This window comes from Salvelinus namaycush, chromosome 3 (genome assembly GCF_016432855.1).
Source record: "Salvelinus namaycush isolate Seneca chromosome 3, SaNama_1.0, whole genome shotgun sequence".
NCBI classification, from domain to species: Eukaryota; Metazoa; Chordata; class Actinopteri; order Salmoniformes; family Salmonidae; genus Salvelinus; species Salvelinus namaycush.
Window position 1 is genome coordinate 43,533,968 of NC_052309.1, and position 23,555 is coordinate 43,557,522.

General features: G+C 42.9%; 1 protein-coding gene across 1 annotated transcript; it reads left to right on the top strand.

Annotated features, from left to right (window-relative positions):
• Positions 1 to 1,613: 1,613 nt before the first annotated feature.
• LOC120043884 (POU domain, class 2, transcription factor 3-like) lies at positions 1,614 to 23,139 on the top strand. Its single transcript, XM_038988488.1, has 11 exons — positions 1,614 to 1,652; positions 11,051 to 11,161; positions 12,045 to 12,156; positions 12,383 to 12,471; positions 16,722 to 16,898; positions 19,314 to 19,455; positions 19,571 to 19,704; positions 20,164 to 20,328; positions 21,199 to 21,241; positions 22,754 to 22,865; positions 23,097 to 23,139. The coding sequence occupies exons 1-11, from the start codon at positions 1,614 to 1,616 to the stop codon at positions 23,137 to 23,139; spliced, it is 1,167 nt and encodes a 388-aa protein (XP_038844416.1).
• Positions 23,140 to 23,555: the final 416 nt, after the last annotated feature.

Below are 23,555 nucleotides of genomic sequence, written 5' to 3' on the forward strand. Positions count from 1 at the left end.
TGTAACCTAATTTGGTGTGGCAGATTATGACGTTTCATGAAACAAGGCAACAATTGAACGAATGAGATATGCGTTGTGTTCCAAAACCGATTAGTTAACCTACCGCTATCGCTACACTCGCTTGGTCCGTTGGTCCTAGGGCTGGGTCTCTAACCTGTCAGAATGTGTGCATTAATTGGAGAAGTGTGTTGAATTTGTTGAATGCATGTGTCTAGGAGACGACAAGCTTACATGGGTCCAAGGTTGAGCACTGTTCCAGATTTCCTTGTGATGGTATGTGTGTGCACGCACATGTGCGGATTTGTCTTTCTGTAGGAGCAATGTGTGAAGGAGCGTATCCAATGGCATGAAAGACTGTTGAAGATGCTGTGTCAACAAGCCAACCAAAGGGAGGAGCAAGGTAGCTGCTTACTCAGTCACCAGTGCCATTCTCCCACTGGACATCAATGTTCTCTTTATCTGTTTTAAAATTGACCAAATTAATTTGCTTGAAGGTCTTTGTGTGTCCCATGCCTTCTTTTCTTCATGTCATTCAGGCAGACAGACCTGTGGTTGTGGCATCCTCTCAAAACATATTAGCACAATGTTGTCTTGTAGTGAAAAGAAACAGATGATAATGCACTTTGAACCAAACCTGCCATAACGCTTTATACAGTTATAGAATGTTATAAATGCTAATGAACTGTAATGCTTACAATGCGTGTAAACGCACATGTTTATAAATGTTTACAGATAACAAAATGTACATTTATTCATCATTAAATACAGCTTATTCATGAAATGTATTAAAAAGTGTTACCCACATTTTGGCAGTCTGCTCATTTTTTCTGCCCATTGGTAGATTTCAATCTCGTTCCATTGTGACAAATAACTACAATTCTCTTCCGAATTTGCCCTGCTTTGATGCTAAGTTATGGCATTGTGACATGCGGTCCTTCCCTTTATCCTTCCCTTTATATAAACACATACACTGAAGAGCAACTTTCCTAAGTTTGCAGACAACCCATTGTTGTTTTATGCAAAAGAACTGAGACTGGATAGGACACACAGAGAGACTTATGCAAATGACTCTATCTGCCTGTGTGGGATACTAAAAAAGGTCAATGTTCCTCCACTATCCCACTTAGGTAAATGCAGATGAGCACTAGTTGGTTTGTGAAATTTCTATCCCAATACCAGCATGTTTTTAGAGAAAAAAAAGGACATATTCACATAGTGCTATCTAAACCAGTGAGTGGAACAATTCTTCAATCCAGGTAATTATTATTAATTATTTTTTTATTCAAAATGAATAAATTACCTGTTCAAGTTTTACATACTTATATTCAATGTAATATAAAGCAACAAAAAAAAATAGCCATTTCAACAAACTTTGTGAGTGTCTCTTGACTTGATTCATCTGGTTTTGACTGAGTTCAGATAGGGTGGAGAGCTGGAGTAACTGTGGTCAATACTGAATGGGGATAACCTCCAACTTATGAATAGTAAACTGCATTAGAATAACCTCAATAGGATTTTACTGGTAGAGCTGTGTGCTGCACTGTCCCAGCGAAGTTACAATCCTTTAGGAAAATCAGCAGTATTTATCATTACAGATATTAAGATGAGCACAGATGGTGTGGAACACTCAGAGGCTCAACATGAACAAGCAGGTAAGGATGTTTCACCTGATTTTCAATGTTTATTTTCAATGTGTTTGTTTGTCGCTAACTCTTGTCAGGTGTATCTGAACAAATTATCTTGGTAATTTATGATGTCAACTTTTCTCCTCCATTGCACCTGCTAAACTTTTTTCTTGGTGATGGTGGTGTTTAAAACAAAATAGCATAACAGAATTTTTTTTACATTTCTGTTTATTCATATGTTACCACTGTCCTCATGGATTTTGGATGCATGGGTATGTGGCGCTTCCATGCAGAGCATGAACATTTTACATTGCTATGGTTATTTTAATCCTTAAACTTTATTTCTGAAGTAGTTATGGTGTGTCTGCACATTTGTTTTGTAGCTTTAAGCTATATTTTACACAAACTCTCTAGTATTTATCAGCATTTCTTCTACAATCCTTTACTGATAAGTGGGGCGTTAGGGTGTATTGATTACCACAGTGTGAATAGTGAATTACTATTTCTCTGTATAATTGTTCTGGTTGAAAGAACCTTTTCAACAGCAAACATCTCCACCAATAACACTTTACTATGAACAAGTGTTTCTAAAATAGGATGTGTTGATTCTGTCAGTTGGAGGCTCTACCAGGATGTGCTGTCTGTACCTCAAGCTGTTTGCAGAGAAGCTGCCACATCCCTAGGCTATTAGGTGACATGGAAGAGGTGGTGAAACACGGAACAAACTCAATGAAAATGTGGAACTTGGATTCAGAGTGTATGGAAGTGAATTCATTGTTTAACATTTTTGGACATAATCTTACAAAAATCGTTTTTTTAATCAGTTTCCATCATGATGTTGCCCCAGCTTCATTCATATCATTCAAACAAATCACTGTAATACAATTAGGATCATTTGAGTACACTAGGAGAAGAAACATTGGCAAATGTGTTGAGACAACTCAGGAATGAATGTTAGTAGAACTTTCCTGCCCCAAGGTTGAGAAACCTTGAAATATGAGTGCAGCGGTAGCTGGTTGCATTAACCTTTCAAGTTGAATCAACTTCACCTCATAGGATCACATCAGGATCACACCAGCTATCAATTTCATATAATCTAACACTAATAGCCACAACGCTATGCAAGACCATCAGGTAAGAGAGGAAAATATCACTATCATTTTACCCTGAGAGCAATGTTATCATGAATCCCTTCCCACAGCTTACAGTTCATTGTTTTATTGTATTTTTCCAACACAAATTAACCAAAATGAATCAAACAACTTAACTCCCTAATATTTGTTTTTTTTCTTCAATGAAAGGTCTGTATGAAACATAAATCAGTAAGATAGTTTTCTGTGTGTTAATTGTACCTTTGAGAGGATATCCCCTAAGCAAATTCATGAATAGTTATTGTATAATATACTAGAGCATGGAGACCTTTTGTCTGTTTCAAGTTTTAATGTCACATGCACACGTACAGTAAAATGCCTTTCTTTCAAGCTCTAAACCCAACAATGTAGTGATCAATAACAATGTACAGTGCATTTGGAAAGTATTCAGACCTCTTGACTTTTTCCACATTTCATTATGTTGCAGCCTTATTCTAAAATATATATTTTTTGTCCCCTCATCAATCTACACACAATACCCCATAATGACAAATGTTTGCTAATTTATTAAAAATAAAAAACGGAAATATGACATTTACATAAGTATTCAGACCCTTAACTCAGTACTTTGTTGAAGCACCTTTGGCAGCGATTACAGCCTTGAGTCTTCTTTGGTATGACGCTACAAGCTTGGCAATCCTGTATTTGGGGAGTTTCTCCCATTATTCTCTTCAGATCCTCTCAAGCTCTGTCAGGTTGGATGGGGAGCATCGCTGCACAGCTATTTTCAGGTCTCTCCAGAGATGTTCGATCGAGTTCAAGTCCGGGCTCTGGCTGGGCCACTCAAGCACATTCAGAGACTTGTCCCGAAGCCACTCCTGTGGTGAACCTTTGCCCCAGTCTGAGGTCCTGAGCGCTCTGGAGCAGGTTTTCATCAAGGAGCTCTCTGTACTATGCTCCATTCATCTTTCCCTCGAACCTGACTAGTCTCCCAGTCCCTGCCACTGAAAAACATTTCCACAGCATGATGCTGCCACCACCATGCTTCACCGTAGGGATGGTGCCAGGTTTCCAACAGATGTGGCGGTTGGTGTCATCAGACCAGAGAATCTTGTTTGAGTCCTTTAGGTGCCTTTTACTGAGGAGTGGCTTCCGTCTGGCCACTCTACCATAAAGGCCTGATTGGTGGAGTGCTGCTGAGATGGTTGTCCTTCTGGAAAGTTCTCCCATCTCCACAGAGGAACTCTGGAGCTCTGTCAGAGTGACCATCCGGTTCCTGACCAAGGCCCTTCTTCCCCGATTGCTCACTTTGCCCGGGCAGCCAGCTCTAGGAAGAATCTTGGTGGTTCCAAACTTCTTCCATTTAAGAATGATGGAGGCCACTGTGTTCTTGGGGACATTCAATGCTGCACCCTTCCCCAGATCTGTGCCTCGACACAATTCTGTCTCTGAGCTATACGGACAATTCCTTCAACCTCATGGCTTGGTTTTTGCTCTGACATGCACTGTCATCTGTGGGACCATATATAGACAGGTGTGTGCCTTTCCAAATCATGTCCAATCAATTGAATTTACCACAGGTGGACTCCAATCAAGATTAATGGAAACAGGATACACTTGAGCTCCATTTCGAGTCTCATAGCAAAGGGCCTGAATACTTATGTAAATAACATATTTAATTTATTTTTATACATTCACAAAAACTTCTAAAAACCTGTTTTCCCTTTGTCATTATTATAAAATAAGGCTGTAGGCAACAAAATGTAGAAAAAGGCAACAAAATGTAGAAAAAGGGAAGGGGTCTGAATACTTTCCGAATGCAAATAAGAAATTGAATTCAGAAACAGTCTATTTGTTGAGTTAACAATATTTATTGATGTATAACTACAATGATTAATTGCAGAAAGTGGCTTTCCAGATATCACTTTCAGAGGTGCATTGATTTCCACAGCAGTGTATCCTGGATAGAGGGCTTTGACACTTGATTCAGAAACTGTCAGTCCCATGACTGAAAACCTGGCTGAGTAGTCATCCAGAGCATGCAACCAGACAGTCTATTCTGTGTCAACTCCATTACCATTACTATTACTATGGTAATGTGTATTGTGGGAAACAAAATCATAAGACACTTTTTATCAGAGATTTTAGAATGACAAGGGGTGTGATATAACCATTATATTGAAGTTAAACCCAGTTCCATTATAGTTCTGGGTCTGGAGTTAGGGCTCTATTCAATCTGTAAAGCTGAAACGTTTCTGAATCTGCAATAGAAATGTAAAGACATTTTTTTATTTTACCTTTATTTAACTAGGCAACTCATGTAACGGTGGTCCTCCTCCTCTTCAACCGAAAAGGAGGAGTAGTGAGGGAACCAAGGCGCAGCGGGTTGTGAACACATAATTTATTTAAAGACAAGACGAAAAAACACGAACTTCACTATAACTAACAAAACAACAAACGGAGTAGACAGACCTGGACGACGAACTTACATTAAACACGAAGAACGCACGAACAGGGAAAATAGACTACACAAAATGACGATGTACAAAAACAAACCGAACAGTCCCGTATGGTGCGACAAACACTGACACAGGAGACAACCACCCACAACGAACACTGTGAAACAACCTACCTAAATATGACTCTCAATTAGAGGAACGCCAAACACCTGCCTCTAATTAAGAGCCATACCAGGCAACCCTTAAACCAACATAGAAACAGAAAACATAGAATGCCCACCCAAACTCACGTCCTGACCAACTAACACATACAACAAACTAACAGAAATAGGTCAGGAACGTGACATAACCCCCCCCTTAAGGTGCGAACTCCGGGCGCACCAGCACAAAGTCTAGGGGAGGGTCTGGGTGGGCATCTGACCACGGTGGTGGCTCAGGCTCAGGGCGAGGTCCCCACCCCACCATAGTCAATCCCAGCTTACATCTCCCCCTACAAATGACCACCCTCATATTACACCCACTTAATCTTTTGGGTAACATCGAGACAAGGGGCAGCACCGGGATAGAGGGATAGCTCAGGACAGAGGGATAGCTCAGGACATAGGGATAGCTCAGGATAGAGAGGTAGCTCAGGATAGAGAGGTAGCTCAGGATAGAGGGGCAACTCCGGACTGAAAGGCAGCTCCGGACAGAGAGACAGCTCTGGACTGAGAGACAGCTCTGGACTGAGGGGCAGTTCTGGACAAATAGCCGCTCTGGGCTGAGGGACAGCTCATGACTGGCTGACGGCTCTGGACGCTCATGGCTGGCTGACGGCTCTGGACGCTCATGGCTGGCTGACGGCTCTGGACGCTCATGGCTGGCTGACGGCTCTGGACGCTCATGGCTGGCTGACGGCTCAGGACGCTCATGGCTGGCTGACGGCTCTGGACGCTCATGGCTCACTGACGGCTCTGGACGCTCATGGCTCACTGACGGCTCTGGACGCTCATGGCTCACTGACGGCTCTGGCAGATCCTGTCTGGTTGGCGGCTCTGGCAGATCCTGTCTGGTTGGCGGCTCTGGCAGATCCTGTCTGGTTGGCGGCCCTGGCAGATCCTGTCTGGTTGGCGGCTCTGGCAGATCCTGTCTGGTTGGCGGCTCTGGCAGATCCTGACTGACGAATGGCTCTAGCGGCTCCTGACTGACTAACGGCTCTGACGGCTCGGGACAGACGGGCGGCTCTAATGGCTTGGGACAGACGGATGGCTCAGACGGCGCTGGGGAGACGGATGGCTCAGATGGCGCTGGGGAGACGGATGGCTCAGATGGCGCTGAGGAGACGGATGGCTCAGATGGCGCTGCGGAGACGGATGGCTCAGATGGCGCTGCGGAGACGGATGGCTCAGACTGATCCTGTCTGGCGGAAGGCTTTGGCTGCTCCTGTCTGGCGGAAGGCTCTGTAGGCTCATGGCAGACGGGCAGTTCATGCGGCGCTTGGCAGACGGACAGTTCAGGCGCCGTTGGGCAGACGGCAGACTCTGGCCGGCTGAGACGCACTGTAGGCCTGGTGCGTGGTGCCGGAACTGGAGGCACCGGACTGGAGACACGCACTTCAAGCCTAGTGCGGGAAGCAGGGACAGGGCACACTGGACTCTCAAAGCGTACTATATGCCTGGTGCGTGGTACCGGCACTGGTGGCACCGGGCTGCACGCACATCAGGACGAGTACGGGGAGAAGGAACAGTGTGTACAGGGCTCTGGAGACGCACAGGTGGCTTAGTGCGTGGTGCCGGAACTGGAGGCACTGGGCTGGAGACACGCACCATAGAGAGAGTGCGTGGAGGAGGAACAGGGCTCTGAAAACGCACTGGAAGCCTGGTGCGTGGTGTAGGCACTGGTGGTACTGGGCTGGGGCGGGGAGGTAGCGCCGGAAATACCGGACCGTGCAGGTGCAGGCGTATTGGCTCCCTTGAACACTGAGCCTGCCCAACCTTACCTGGCTGAATGCTCCCCGTCGCCCGACCAGTGCGGGGAGGTGGAATAACCCGCACCGGGCTATGTAGGCGAACCGGGGACACCATGCTTAAGGCTGGTGCCATGTAAGCCGGCCCAAGGAGACGTACTGGTGGCCAGATATGTAGAGCCGGCTTCATGGCACTTGGCTCAATGCTCAATCTAGCTCTACCAGTGCGGGGAGGTGGAATAACCCGCACCGGGCTATGCACACGTACAGGAGACACCGTGCGCTCTACTGCGTAACACGGCGTCTGCCCGTACTCCCGCTCTCCACGGTTAGCCTGGGAAGTGGGCGCAGGTCTCCTACCTGCCCTTGGCCCACTACCTCTTAGCCCCCCCCCAAGAAATTTTTGGGTAGTACTCACGGGCTTTTCGGGCTTCCGTGCTAGACGCGACCCCTCATAACACCGGTTCCTCTCTCCGGTTTCCTCCGCTCTCCGAGCTGCCTCCAGCTGTTCCCATGGGCGGCGATTACCTCCAACTTTAGCCCATGGTCCCTTTCCTTCCATGATCTCCTCCCAAGACCAGAAATCCTGTTTTGTGCGCTGTCCGTGAACCCGCTGCTTGGTTCTGGTTAAGAGGTGGGTGGTTCTGTAACGGTGGTCCTCCTCCTCTTCAACCGAAAAGGAGGAGTAGTGAGGGAACCAAGGCGCAGCGGGTTGTGAACACATAATTTATTTAAAGACAAGACGAAAAAACACGAACTTCACTATAACTAACAAAACAACAAACGGAGTAGACAGACCTGGACGACGAACTTACATTAAACACGAAAAACGCACGAACAGGGAAAATAGACTACACAAAATGACGATGTACAAAAACAAACCGAACAGTCCCGTATGGTGCGACAAACACTGACACAGGAGACAACCACCCACAACGAACACTGTGAAACAACCTACCTAAATATGACTCTCAATTAGAGGAACGCCAAACACCTGCCTCTAATTAAGAGCCATACCAGGCAACCCTTAAACCAACATAGAAACAGAAAACATAGAATGCCCACCCAAACTCACGTCCTGACCAACTAACACATACAACAAACTAACAGAAATAGGTCAGGAACGTGACAACTCAGTTAAGAACAAATTCTTATTTACAATGACGGCCTAGGAACAGTGGGTTAACTACCTTGTTCAGGGGCAGAACGACAGATTTTTACCTTGTCAGCTCAGAGATTCAATCTAGCAACCTTTCGGTCAGTGGCCCTATGCTCTAACCACTAGACTACCTGCCACCCCACTTTGCAAAAATCACTCCACCATTTCCTGGTTGCTAATTCTAATAGTTAGCCTAATTTCAGTTTATGTGGCAAAACAAGCAAGTATAGTGTAGAGAATCATTGTACCATCTAAACCACTGTGAAATATCTTTTCCATAAACAAAAATATTATATTTTCAGCTGTTTGAAGATGGTTTACAGAACCGAAATTAAAAGAAGAAAAAATTAAACTGAAGAACGAGAAGCATAGAAATAGCGCACATAGAACAGATCCACTGCTTCTTAGACTTGCTTTCAATGAGAATGACAGATCAATAACACAGTTTTATGTGAATTTTGTCGGGCTGCCCAAAAAGTTAGATATTGCGGCTTTAAAGGTAATTTTCGATTGAGCTGACATATGCAGCATTTACCGTGAATGCAGTTTTTGCTAAACCGGGAACATTGCCTTTAAATTTCGATCACGCTGTAAAGCTGAATTTCCGTTACGCGGATTGAATAGGTCCCTTAGTCCGTGTGTACAGTGCACCTGGGGGTCTGTAAACATTACAATGGAAGGGCCTGAAAAGGTTGCCAGGACTACGCAGCTGATTTGCATGGCTTGATGATTTCCATACTGGAAGTTTGGCCTCTGAACAGGGTGGTGGGGGGGGGGGGGGGGGGGGGATTTCCATACTGTGGGTCGAGCAGGCACATCGCCCGCCACAAACTCCCAGAGGTTCCATTTGAAATTCAAATGAGGGAAGATTACCTGTCACAGCAGACCTTTGCACTCTCTGTCTGTCACATGGTATTGTTGTATTGAAGGGAGGGTGCCATGCCAGTGTAGGGTTAAAATTACCATAACCTTCTTAATCACTCCATATGGTGGTGAATCATCCATATGGCTGTATTGAATTTTTACAATATACCCCTGATTAGGATAGATATGATTAGTGCCAAGAAACTGTATCTTGTATATTATTATCCTATATATTGATAAAATTCAGGGCATGGTGTCTCTGTGTGTTGTTTATTATAACACATTATAATAAATGTCATGAAATAACATTCATAAATTATTTAAAATAAACAAGTATTTCATCATTTGTAAACATTTGTAAATAAGTGTTACGAGTGTAACAATTTATAAACGTTTATAAAAAAGTATGCTAGTTTATAAAGCATTATGAACATTTACAAGCATTTATAATGCCTTATTCATGAAAGTTATGAGAAAGGGTTTAATGATTTGCTTAGTATTCCCTCTTGTAGCTTAATTAGGAAAAACCAGTGATGGGCAACTTTGATGGGGGTAGGGGCTACAAAAAATCTGAACTCATAAACAGGTGCCTCAGTAGTCTGCGTACCCACATCCATACCCACACATGCAGTCAGAGCTGGCCCTCGCCTTTTGGAGGCCCTAAGTTAAATTTAGTTGAGTTGGGTCCCCCCCACCTTGCGAGCAAAACATTTTAGGACCCCACTTCACAGTGGAGAGATATCCTGCAATTTTGCCATGGAAAGAAGAAAATATATTGTACTTTTAAAGACATTTTGCTGCAATTCTACACATTTTTGCCATAGGGCGGAGAGGACCGCCAGTTGCACATCCCTGAGCCATGATGTTATCCAGAGCGCTACTTCCTGTGTAGGCCTATTCTTAGAAACAAAAGGTAGTTTAACCCAGTGTAGCCCTAATATGCTAGGAAGGGCATTGTGATATTTGGCTGTCTAATATTTTATATTTACTTTCTCCTGCAGACATTGAACAAAGACAAGTGAGTATAGAAAACACATTTAATTCTAACTTCAGATTAACTTTCCATAAATGCGAATTCATTAAAGTGGGAGCTACTTTCCATCTGAGAACAGATTTATAGTAGGATGTTACAGGAAAACCATGCTTGTAATTTATTCGATATAGAAAAACTTGAAAGGTTTTTAGTTCATGCCATATGTCTCGAGACAATTGGTACTTGTAAGATTTTATAAGAAAAACATTGATTGTGATGTCAGTCAAAACTGAAAGTAATGTACGATAGACAGTGTAAATAATGTCATAAGAACATCTACTATCATATTACAGGAACTGATTAGACTGCTGGACAGTCAAACTAAGATCATCAGATTTTTCACACAACTGTTTATATACCTCATAATGTCTTCCTATTATTATAACCTATTACCTATAAGTTATTCGTAAACTATGTATTTCCAATTGGCATTCGGAGATTGTTAGAGGTTTATTGTTTTAGTCCTGGGGGATCCAGAAACTTTCTCGAGCCCTGGTGAGACATTTGCATACTGCACTGCCTGAGGGGAGTTGTGTTTATCACAGTTTGTATCTTGTTAAACAAGTCCAGCAGCCTAACCCAACCGGTCCACCCACACACACACGGGCGCGTGCGCACACGCACAGACAAAGATACACATACACACACACAGACAGAGAGACAGACAGACACACACACACTGTGATCTATGACAACATAGGCCAAATGTCAGCCTGGTTGTTCCATGACAATTGGTCATACCCAATTGATATCCAGATTTCCATTGAAAAAGACAAGACAGTGTTAATGGACTGTTATTCTTCTAAAGACAATGTCAACATCAGACAGCAGGAAGTAGGAAAGTGAGTAATACTGTCTTGTGATTGGTTCACAGATCAAAACAGAGGACCTCAACGACTCTCTCCATGCAGTCTCATCACACAAAACATGTCACCCGACACAAGGATCCCCAATACCTGGAGTCCAGGCAGGCCAGCTGTCAGTGGTAGGCCACGCATCGTCTGTCTCAGTAGATCAGGCCATATGTATCTGGTGTCTTAAAATAGGAGTGCTGCCCTAGGATCAGTTTTACCTTTTAAATCATAATATATATGATTATATAGACAGGGGGGGGATCTGATCCTAGATCAGCACTCCTACTCTATTACGCTTGATACAGTGCCTTCAGAAAGTATTCACACCCCTTTACTTTTTCCATATGTTGTAGTGTTACAGCCTGAATGGATTAATGGATTAAAGTGTTGACTTAAATAACCTTGAAAGTCTATGGCAAGTCAATGGCTGTCTAGCAATGATCAACAACCAACTTGACAGAGCTTGGAGAATTAAACAAATTATAATAAGCAAATATTATACAATCCAGGTGTGCAAAGCTCTTAGACACCTACCCAGAAAGACTCACAGCTGTAATCAAAGGTGAATCAAAGGTGAATTTAACATGTATTGACTCAGGGAGTTGAATACTTATCTAATCAAGATATATGAGTGTTTTATTTTCATTAATGTTTTACAAATGTTAGAATTCTTCTTCCACTTTGACATTACAGAGTATATGGTGTAGATTACAATTACATCCATTTTAATCCCACTTTGTAAAACAACAAAATGCGGAAAAAGTCAAGGGGCGTGAATACCTTCTAAAGGCACTGTATATACCGCCCCATGTTTAATGTCACGTAAAGCTATGATTATTGATCCTTTTCTAAGAATAGGAGGAAATGGTCATTCTGTAAGGAATGCATTTTGTTGGTTGTTTTTTGGTTTACATCCAGGTCTCTCTTGCAAAATATATTTTATCTAAACGAGACTCATCTGGATAAATAAAGATAAAATAAAGGAAAAATCTAAGATAGTATTTCTGTTCACAGGAGCTCCCCTCCCTCCACACGATGCCGCAGCTGGTGCTTATGTCAGGCTCTCACCACCTCTCACCCCCCTCCTCCTTCCTCCTCTCACAGACACAACACACGGGGCATCAAGGTACACATGTGTCATGTAAACTTTCCCACAGTTCCCAGTTTTTCCAGATACAGTATACCAGTTTGAGGACTCCGAAAACCAGGAGAGAATAAGCAGGGAGGGAATCCTCCAACTGGAAATCCTTCAACCAGGATTTCTGAAAAATCTGGGAAGTTTTGGAAAGTTACAATATCTATGATACTTCTCCAAACAAATTGTATCAATAACAATTTTTCCCCCTGTGTAGCACTTCTGCAGCAGAACCTACACAGCTTTCCCACCCAGAGCCAGTCAGGTCTCCTCCAGCACCAGCCTGGGTTAGCACTAACACCTCAGGTAAAAATCACACCTCTTACACCAGTTGACATTATTAGCTGTATGAGGCAGAGAGATGTAAGTCAAGTGACCACATTTGCTGAGAAGATTAAAAGGGCAACAATACAGGTTATGCATCCGGATCCTTGAACTTGATAACCGAATTATCCTTTTACAGGACATACCATGAGAGGGATAAGGACTTACAGTATCATGGAACTTTCACTGACATCAGTCAGATATACACTGAGTGTACAAAACATTAAGAACACCTTCCTAATATTGAGCTCAGGGCCGGTCCTTGCCATTTTTGGCGAGACCAAAAAATGCCACCCCGCAAAACTAGAATAGTCCCAGTAAGCAAAATTATGTTGAAAATACATTTAAAATATGTTTTTTCCAGATTGTGAAGTTAGTTTCAATTTAGGTTCTGAATGAAATGTGAAAATACATATTTTACGTACGTTTAAAATACATATTTTCCAGTAAGTTGAAAAGGCATCTTTTCCAGACATGGAAAAATATATATTTTCCGGACATTGAAATCAGGTTCATTTTCGGTTCTGAATAATGGTAGAAAATATTTATTTTCCGGATGTTGAAAATATGTATTTTCCAGACATTGAAAAAATACATATTTTCCGGATGTTGAAATCAGGTTCATTTTGGTTCTGAATAAAAGTTGAATAGTTGTAATTTATATAAAATCTGAACCAAACATAGATGTCTATGATTGGTTCATATTTGACCGGACCTTACAAAAAATCTATGTCCATGAACGTTGAAATCAAGGCCGGTTTGGACCGCACAAAATCTGAACCAAACATAGACGTCTATGATTGGTTCAGATTTGGTCCGGACTGGACCAAAAACCAATGACCGTGGGTGTAGAAATCAAGGCCGGTCCGGACTGCACCAAAATAAGACATCAAAAAGGCATTGGCATAGGTCCATGCTTACTGAGGTGTAGCCTAAAGTGTTGCCTGAAATTGTGTTTTATGAATGCCCATCCACGTGGTAAGCCTATTGTTTGTAAAAATCAAATCAAATCAAATTGTATTGGTCACATACACATGGTTAGCAGATGTTAATGCGAGTGTAGCGAAATGCTTGTGCTTCTAGTTCCGAGCATGCAGTAATATCTAACAAGTAATCTAAGAATTTCACAACAACTACCTTATGTGTGTAAAGGAATTAATAAGAATTTGTACATATAAATATATGGATGAGCGATGGCCGAACGGCATAGGCAAGATGCAGTAGATGGTATAGAGTACAGTACATACATATGAGATGAGTAATGTAGGGTATGTAAACATTATATAAAGTGGCATTGTTTAAAGTGGCTAGTGATGCATTTATTACATCCAATTTTTTATTCATAAAGTGGCTAGAGATTTGAGTCAGTATGTTGGCAGCAGCTACTCAATGTTAGTGATGGCTGTTTAACAGTCTGATGACCTTGAGATAGAAGCTGTTTTTCAGTCTCTCGGTCCCAGCTTTGATGCACCTGTACTGACCTCACCTTCTGGATGATAGCGTGGTGAACAGGCAGTGGCTCGGGTGGTTGTTGTCCTTGATGATCTTTTTGGCCTTCCTATGACAATCGGGTGGTGTAGGTGTTCTGGAGGGCAGGTAGTTTGCCCCCGGTGATGCGTTGTGCAGACCTCACTACCCTCTGGAGAGCCTTGCGGTTGTGGGCAGAGCAGTTGCCGTACCAGGCGGTGATAGAGCCCGGCAGAATGCTCTCGATTGTGCATCTGTAAAAGTTTGTGAGTATTTTTGGTGACAAGCCAAACTTCTTCAGGCTCCTGAAGTTGAAGAGGCGCTGTAGCGCCTTCTTCACCACGCTGTCTGTGTGGGTGGACCATTTCAGTTTGTCCGTGATGTGTGCGCCAAGGAACTTAAAACTTTCCACCTTCTCCACTACTGTCCCGTCGATGTGGATAGGGGGGTGCTCCCTCTGCTGTTTCCTGAAGTCCACGATCATCTCCTTTGTTTTGTTGACGTTGAGTGTGAAGTTATTTTGCTGACACCACACTCCGAGGGCCCTCACCTCCTCCCTGTAGGCTGTCTCGTCGTTGTTGGTAATCAAGCCCACTACTGTTGTGTCGTCTGCAAACTTGATGATTGAGTTGGAGGCGTGCATGGCCACGCAGTCATGAGTGAACGGGGAGTACAGGAGAGGGCTGAGAACGCATCCTTGTGGGGCCCCAGTGTTGAGGATCAGCGGGGTGGAGATGTTGTTTCCTACCCTCACCACCTGGGGGCTGCCCGTCAGAAAGTCCAGGACCCAGTTGCACAGGGCGGGGTCGAGACCCAGGGTCTCGAGCTTAATGATGAGTTTGGAGGGTACTAAGGTGTTAAATGCTGAGCTGTAATCGATGAACAGCATTTTTACATAGGTATTCCTCTTATTCAGATGGGTTAGGGCAGTATGCAGTGTGATTGCGTTGTCTGTGGACCTATTGGGGCGGTAAGCAAATTGGAGTGGGTCTAGGGTGTCAGGTAGGGTGGAGGTGATATGATCCTTAACTAGTCTCTCAAAGCACTTCATGATGACGGAAGTGAGTGCTACGGGGTGATAGTCGTTTAGCTCCCTTAGATTTTTTGGGAACAAGAACAATGGTGGCCCTCTTGAAGCATGTTGGAACAGCAGACTGGGATAGGGATAGGGGTCTGCGCATGCTCTGAGGACGCGGCTAGGGATGCCGTCTGGGCCGGCAGCCTTGCGAGGGTTAATACGTTAAATGTTTTACTCACGTTGGCTGCGGTGAAGGAGTCCGCAGGTTTTGTAAAACACAAAAAAAAGACGTCCGGTCTGGCCGCAATGGAATTTTGTATGTGCCCTTCCATGTGATAGGCCCACCATTTGTAAAACAGGTCATTGCATTCGCTTTATTAGTCCTGATTCCTGTGACTAATGGATGTGACTATTTGCAATGTGTTCACACAGCGGGAAATGCATAAATATTTTATTTTTTCGAAATGATCAGCTTGTCAAAAATGTACAGATACAAACTTGAAAGCACTAATCATGACAATGATGCGAAAGTCCTGTACAACACTTGTGAATGTCCATTACATATTTTCCATTTTACTTTGACCTGTCCTGGTTTTTGGATATGTTGTTTGTTAACACGACAGTGCCTTTTTAATTTGATTGGGTGCCATTTAGGTTAGGCTATCCGATCGGAGAAACCTGCATGATGTACAAAGTGTCAGTCTCATTACATTGTCATACATTTTATCTCCAGCCTGTAGGCTACAGAAAAGGCCACATACTCTTTCTACCATATCCTATACGTGCTACATGATTTATGTTACATTCTTTTTTTGACGGATCGTTGGTGGAGCGCCGAAGCGATGCATCTCTCCAACAGCACCCTGGAGAGGTGAGCTGGGAATGGACAAGCTAAATATTTTGCGCACTGCCTTTGACAAAGTGGGCACTGCTTATCACATGGCAGCTAAAAAGCCCTTATGCCATTGCTTGAGAGAAATTGTAATTGTTTAGGGGCCGAATTAGGCCTATGTGAGGTTTTATGTGTTGTTGGAGGTGCGTCTTGCTAAGTTTAGCTCAGAAAATGCCGCCCTCGTCAATTTGCCGCCACAGGCGGACACCTAATCCTGCCTAATGAGCGGGCACCCCTTTTCCCCTCAGAACAGCCTCAATTCGTCAAGGCATGGACTCTACAATGTGTCGAAAGCGTTCCACAGGGATGCTGGCCCATGTTGACTCCAATGCTTCCCACAGTGGTGTCAAGTTGGCTGGATGTACTTTGGGTGGTGTACCTTTCTTGATACACACGGGAAACTGTTGAGTGTGAAACACCTAGCAGCGTTGCAGTTCTTGACACAATCAAACCAGTGTGCCTGGCACCTACTTAAATACTGTGTCTTGCCCATTCCCTCTGAATGGCACACATACACAATCCATGTCTCAATTGTCTCAAGCATTAAAAATCCTTCTTTAACCTGACTCCTCCCCTTCATCTACACTGATTGAAGTGGAATTAAAAGGTTACATCAATAAGGGATTATAGCATTCACCTGGATTCACCTGGTCAGTCTATGTCATGGAAAGAGCAGATGTTCTTAATGTTTTGTACACTCAGTATATTAATGAGGAAATATGAAGAGAACATTTGCATAATACAGAAACATGTTCCATTTCCATATGAAAAAGGTTTCTAACACTGCTCTAATTTTCACATGGCTGAACACAACACGTTCTATCATCCATTTAACCATTTTTCTCCTCCTTAAAGGCCATGAGTCGGTCGGGCCTGACGTCGTCGTCCATGGAAGGACACGTGGACATGTCCCACCTGCAGGTCCCCAAACACATCGGGGCCTCCCAGCAGGACGATCCCAGCGACCTAGAGGAGCTGGAACAGTTTGCCAAGGTCTTCAAACAGAGACGCATCAAACTGGGCTTCACCCAGGTACAGATTGAGGACCACCGGCTCAAAATACAATATAGCTTTATTTGTATTTTTGCTGTCTTGTTTTTTCCCTAACCCCCGGACACCACACATACCGGCAGTGCCGTTTCTAGGCATAAGCGAAATAAGCAGCCTCTTAGGGCCCCACAGCCAAACCCCCAAAAAATTCAATAAAATGTGGTTTTATTTTTAGGAAGTGAGTGGGGGTCTCAACTTATTGTTAGTTAGTATTGTAGAATACACAACGTGCAATTTCGAAATTTGATGGTGCATCAAATGTTTTCCTCTTGTTATGTCAGCCAAACCCCCCAAAAATTCAATAAAATGTGGTTTTATTTTTAGGAAGTGAGTGGGGGTCTCAACTTATTGTTAGTTAGTATTGTAGAATACACAACGTGCAATTTCGAAATTTGATGGTGCATCAAATGTTTTCCTCTTGTTATGTCAGTCACTGACAGTCACTCAGTAAGCCCACGTCAGCTAACATTTTATAGATTTCTAGGTAAGTTAGTCTAGTCAATTATCTAAATATTGTAGTAATCATGGCTGAATTACTGACAAGGAATGCAAGGCATGTGCCAATGGGCCCTGAACTCTTTTTGTTAGTCACTCTCACTCAGATATCATATAAACATGGCATAAGTCATGGCAAAGTCAAAATCAAGTTTATTTTATATAGCCCTTCGTACATCAGCTAATATCTCGAAGTTCTGTCCAGAAACCCAGCCTAAAACCCCAAACAGCAAGCAATGTAGGTGTAGAAGCACGGTGGCTGGGAAAAACTCCCTAGAAAGGCCAAAACCTAGGAAGAAACCTAGAGAGGAACCAGGCTATGAGGGGTGGCCAGTCCTCTTCTGGCTGTGCCGGGTGGAGATTATAACAGAGCATGGCCAAGATGTTCAAAATGTTCATAAATGACCAGCATGGTCAAATAATAATCAGGAATAAATGTCAGTTGGCTTTTCATAGCCGATCATTAAGAGTTGAAAACAGCAGGTCTGGGACAGGTAGCACGTCCGGTGGACAGGTCAGGGTTCCATAACCGCAGGCAGAACAGTTGAAACTGGAACAGCAGCAAGGCCAGGTGGACTGGGGACAGCAAGGAGTCATCATGCCCGGTCGTCCTGACGCATGGTCCTAGGGCTCAGGTCCTCCGAGAGAGAGAAAGAAAGAGAGAAGGAGAGAATTAGAGAGAGCATACTTAAATTCACACAGGACACTGGATAAGACAGGAGAAGTACTCCAGATATAACCAACTGACCCTAGCCCCCCGACACATAAACTACTGCAGCATAAATACTGGAGGCTGAGACAGGAGGGGTCAGGAGACACTGTGGCCCCATCCGATGATACCCCCGGACAGGGCCAAACAGGAAGGATATAACCCCACCCACTTTGCCAAAGCACAGCCCCCGCACCACTAGAGGGATATCTTCAACCACCAACTTACAATCCTGAGACAAGGCCGAGTATAGCCCACAAAGATCTCCACCACAGCACAAACCAAGGGGGGGCGCCAACCCAGACAGGAAGATCACGTCAGTAACTCAACCCACTCAAGTGACGCACCCCTCCTAGGGACGGCATGAAAGAGCACCAGTAAGTCAGTGACTCAGCCCCTGTAATAGGGTTAGAGGCAGAGAATCCCAGTGGAGAGAGGGGAACCGGCCAGGAAGAGACAGCAAGGGCGGTTCGTTGCTCCAGAGCCTTTCCGTTCACCTTCACACTCCTGGGCCAGACTACACTCAATCATATGACCTACTGAAGAGATAAGTCTTCAGTAAAGACTTAAAAGTTGAGACCGAGTCTGCGTCTCTCACATGGGTAGGCAGACCATTCCATAAAAATGGAGATCTATAGGAGAAAGCCCTGCCTCCAGCTGTTTGATTAGAAATTCTAGGGACAATTAGGAGGCCTGCGTCTTGTGACCGTAGCGTACGTGTAGGTATGTACGGCAGGACCAACTCGGAAAGATGGGTAGGAGCAAGCCCATGTAAGGCTTTATAGGTTAACAGTAAAACCTTGAAATCAGCCCTTGCCTTAACAGGAAGCCAGTGTAGGGAAGCTAGCACTGGAGTAATATGATCAAATTTCTTGGTTCTAGTCAGGATTCTAGCAGCCGTATTTAGCACTAACTGAAGTTTATTTAGTGCTTTATCCGGGTAGCAAGTAAAATGTTCCTGTCAGCCCTGGGATTTGAAGCTACTGCCTCGCTCTGATTATTGTTATGCCACCTAACTTCTGTACTTGGTGTACTTGCTCACTTTGAAATAACCTTACTGTTGTAACACACACAGTTCAAAGACAGTAGTGAAGTGACATGTTTTTTGTCGTCAAAATACTTAAAAGAGATAACATTATTATTTGAAAGTTTGCCATAATCAGATTCAAATATATCCTGTGTGTGTGTTCTAGGGTGATGTAGGCCTGGATATGGGGAAACTGTATGGGAATGACTTCAGTCAGACTACCATCTCCCGCTTCGAGGCACTCAACCTGAGCTTCAAAAATATGTGCAAGTTGAAGCCGCTACTGGAGAAGTGGTTGAGCGACGCAGGTACTATAGTGTATAACATTATATTTTGCTGATGTCTTTACACACGTGTACCGTTGATTTCTATGTCGAGGGGATATTTATTTTAAGTCGTGTTCACTATCTCTTTCCACATCAGAGAATTCTCCCTCTGACTCTATGGCCAACGTAGCCTCTCTACCCCCCCTGATGGAAGGCTATGGAAGGAAAAGGAAAAAGAGAACAAGCATTGAAACCAACATCAAGTTCACCCTGGAGAAACGCTTTCTTGTCGTGAGTTAACTCTGTCTATCCCCTAATATTGTCCCCTGCACTTCCAACCATAAATACATAATTTAGGAACTGTTGATATAATTTGTATTTAAAAACACTTCATGCAGGGAGAAAAACAATCCACCTTCATTCACATTGTTGTGGCACTTGAGTGACTACATAGCAGCCATTTTGAGTTAGTTGCAATGTTGATACATATGATATGGCTTATTATAAGACATTATAGAAGCTCATGCATGCTTATAATAAGTCATAAGCATTGTACCTGCAGGCTTTACAGTTAGCTACCGGTTTATTTTCAGGACACCTAAGCCCAAGAAGATCACAATTAAGCCCAAGAGAAGATCACAATTATATCAGAGCAGCTACATATTATATGCCATATTATAAGTCATTATAAAGGTTCATGAATGCTAATAGCTTCTACAGTAATACAATTATACTCACGTTTCTATTCAGAACCCCAAGCCTAACTCGGAGGAGATCACGCTGATCTCAGAGCAGCTGTCTATGGAGAAGGAGGTGGTGCGGGTGTGGTTCTGTAACCGTAGACAGAAGGAAAAGAGGATCTACTGCCCTGTGTCCACCTCACCCATGAAATCACATAACTTCAACCCCAGAATGGTTAGCCTTAAATCTCTTGGTGATAATGTTTTGGGGAAATGTTGTATGTTTTTTTCCTGATAGTAAAGTGGCCAGCTCTGAATATGTACAGTAGCTCTATATTTTCAAGTCAATTTGAAAGCCTATATATTTTTAAGGGGGGGGCTGAACTTTCTGATTTGGCCACATTTTTCGCCTTGGTCATTAAGAAGTTGCCCAGGCAAGCTAATGCTTTCGCCAATTAGCTTCAGGCAGCTGGTGTGCCACTGTGGCAAAGTTGATTTTAGTTCGGGGCCGTCGATAAATTACACATTGTAAATGCTTTCAATATTTTTATATGAATTTCTACAGTTTATAGTTGGTTTGAGGTTTTTAAGTCATTGAAATTTAGAGCTGTTGACCTTTTAAAATATTGTCTCGTGTACATTGTGTAATTTACTGATGGTCCCTAACAAGACCCATAGGGATATCATGGGCATTATGATTGGGTCACGTGCAGCTGCACTCCAAATGGATGATTACTTGGGTGCTTCCAGCTGTGGGCATATGGGCAGGATTGAAGGTACCCTTCATTCCGTGACATACCTTTTTTCCCTATAATCTCACAAATTTCAGTTTTGGATGAGACTGACTTGATGACCAACATTATAATATTTACACTTTGTAGTCAATTTTGACACTAGAATAAATGTTTCTGACTCCTATCGATAGCACATAGGCCGTTTTCAAAACGAGAAGTTGCTTTTTAGGGGCTTTTGCTCTTCACTGGTATATGATAAGATTTGTGTAATACAAGAGTAGTGTAATAGTAATGCATTATGTACACTACAACATTTTCAGTACATTGTCTTATTTTTTGCCCACTAGCCTTCATGTAACACCCTGTTTCAGGCCTCCACGTCCAGATCATACAGCCCTCTTGCTTCAGGAGGAGGCAAGTGTCACCATATGCACTTCATATAATCTGTATTTAAGACTACTTCATATACAGTGGGGTCCAAAATGGTTGACACCCTTGATAAAGATGAGCAATAACGACTGTATCAAATAAATAATTGAAAGGTTATATTGTATGCTCCAAAAAATGAAAAGATTATATTATTTTATACTAATACAATTGCTCAGAGAATGATATTTTCTGTAACAAGTAATATTTTCTCTCTCAAAAAGGTAGGGGTCCAAATTATTGACACCACTAAAAATTATACTACTTTAATTTATGACAAAATGTAGTGTTTGGTCCCATTGTAATGCGATGCTACTGGCGGCAGAGAAATCAGGCGCATGAGAGCGGAAACTGATTTACAACGGTTGAGTTTAATAACCATAAACCACCGTTAACAGAATCAATACAATAAACGGGTCAAACAAAACCCAGTACACACCAGCATAACGTGCACAAGCACTACAACAAACAATTACGGACAAGGACATGGGGGGGAACAGAGGGTTAAATACACAACATGTAAATGATGGAATTGGAACCAGGTGTGATGGAAGACAAGACAAAATCAATGGAAAATGAAAAGTGGATCGGCGATGGCTAGAAGGTCGGTGACGTCGACCGCCGAACGCCGCCCGAACAAGGAGAGGGACCGACTTCGGCGGAAGTCGTGACACCCATAATGCTAGAACGCAATGACTACATCAAGTGAGAAAGTTAGAGGGTCAAAGATCATACCCCCAAGACATGCTAAATTCTCACTGTTACCAATGACAGGGGAGGTTAGCATGTGTTGGGGTTATGATCTTTGACTAACTTTCTCACTCACCATTATTAACGATTCATTTAGGATTATCCATAATCATGGTAGCATCCACATTAATGTATAAGTGTTTAGAAACCTATAATATTCTTATTTACAATTAAAGTGACTCCAAAATGACATAATACATTATTTACCATTCATATTTATTGGGTACAAAATAATCTGAAACACAACCAAAACTAGCTGAAAATGAATCCAACAAGTTTTTAGAGTCACAAGCTTGATGAAGTCATTGCGTCCTAGAAATATGAGACCAAACACTGAACTTTTGACTACTTTATTTACAAGACTCATTAGGGGTGTCAATAATGTTTATCCTGACCGTTGAAAGATTTTTTTTGATAACTTGTTAAACAAAATCTCTTTCTCTGAGCAATTGTATTAGTATAAATGTGTTTCAGCATACAATATAGCTCAGTATTTGAATCATTCATTGTATACAGTCATTATTGCTCATCTTTATCAAGGATTTCAGTCATTTTGGACCCCACTGTAGTCTGTAGTACTTAAGACTTGTAAAAGTGAAGGGCATGAAGACATTTGTGTGAAATCCACACTGTCTGAGAAATCTAACCTATAAAACCTTCCTCCATATGAAACTCACTGTATGAAGTCTCAAGCTTTCTCGTGAAGTGAGTGTGTGCATGTTAAATTGAGTTTATTCATTTGTGCTCTAGTGTCATCGAGTCCCTCTCCTAATAGTCCTAGTCATGGACCTTCGCTCGGCACCTTCTCGTCTGGCTCCACTGCTTTGACCTCCCAGGTCAACCAATCCTTCAGCTCACCAGGGTAAGGGGCTCACCCCTCACCACAGCCAAGCACATCTGAACAGATTACACCCCATTACCCACAGTATATAGTCCACTACCTTTGACTAGAGCCCTATGGCCTGGTCAAAGGTAGTGCAATACATAGGGAATAGGGTGCCATTTGAGAGACACCCAGAAGATTATTCTAATGCTGTAATGGCAACATGGCATTGTACAGATGAGCGATGTATCTGTTATGTTTACGTTTCAGGTCGTGGTATCGCACATGGAACCCTATGCCCTATCACCACTGAGAAATCCTGCCTGTTGTGGAAGAGAACTAAAACTACCGATGTCAATGAAGGGAAACAGAAATGGATACAATCCATCAGACACACATAATGTCAAATGTCATATACAATACTTGGTCCCGCTTTAAATGATGTTCAAATTATAAACGCTTCATGATGGCTTCATAAGCACTACATAAATGTGTTGCAAAGTATCTTTAACTGTACGTCATGGTTTATAAAGGGTTCATAAATGTGGCCTAACTATGTGACATAATCCCCAATGTCAACTGCGACATAACCCACTATGTCGAATGTGATATAAACATGTGCTTTATAAAGGGTGACATGTTGTACTGAAGCATGGCATAAGGCTCTAAAGTGATGTCATGTTAGTCACATTACTCCTAACTTCAGACACTTCTGCCCAAATGCGCAGA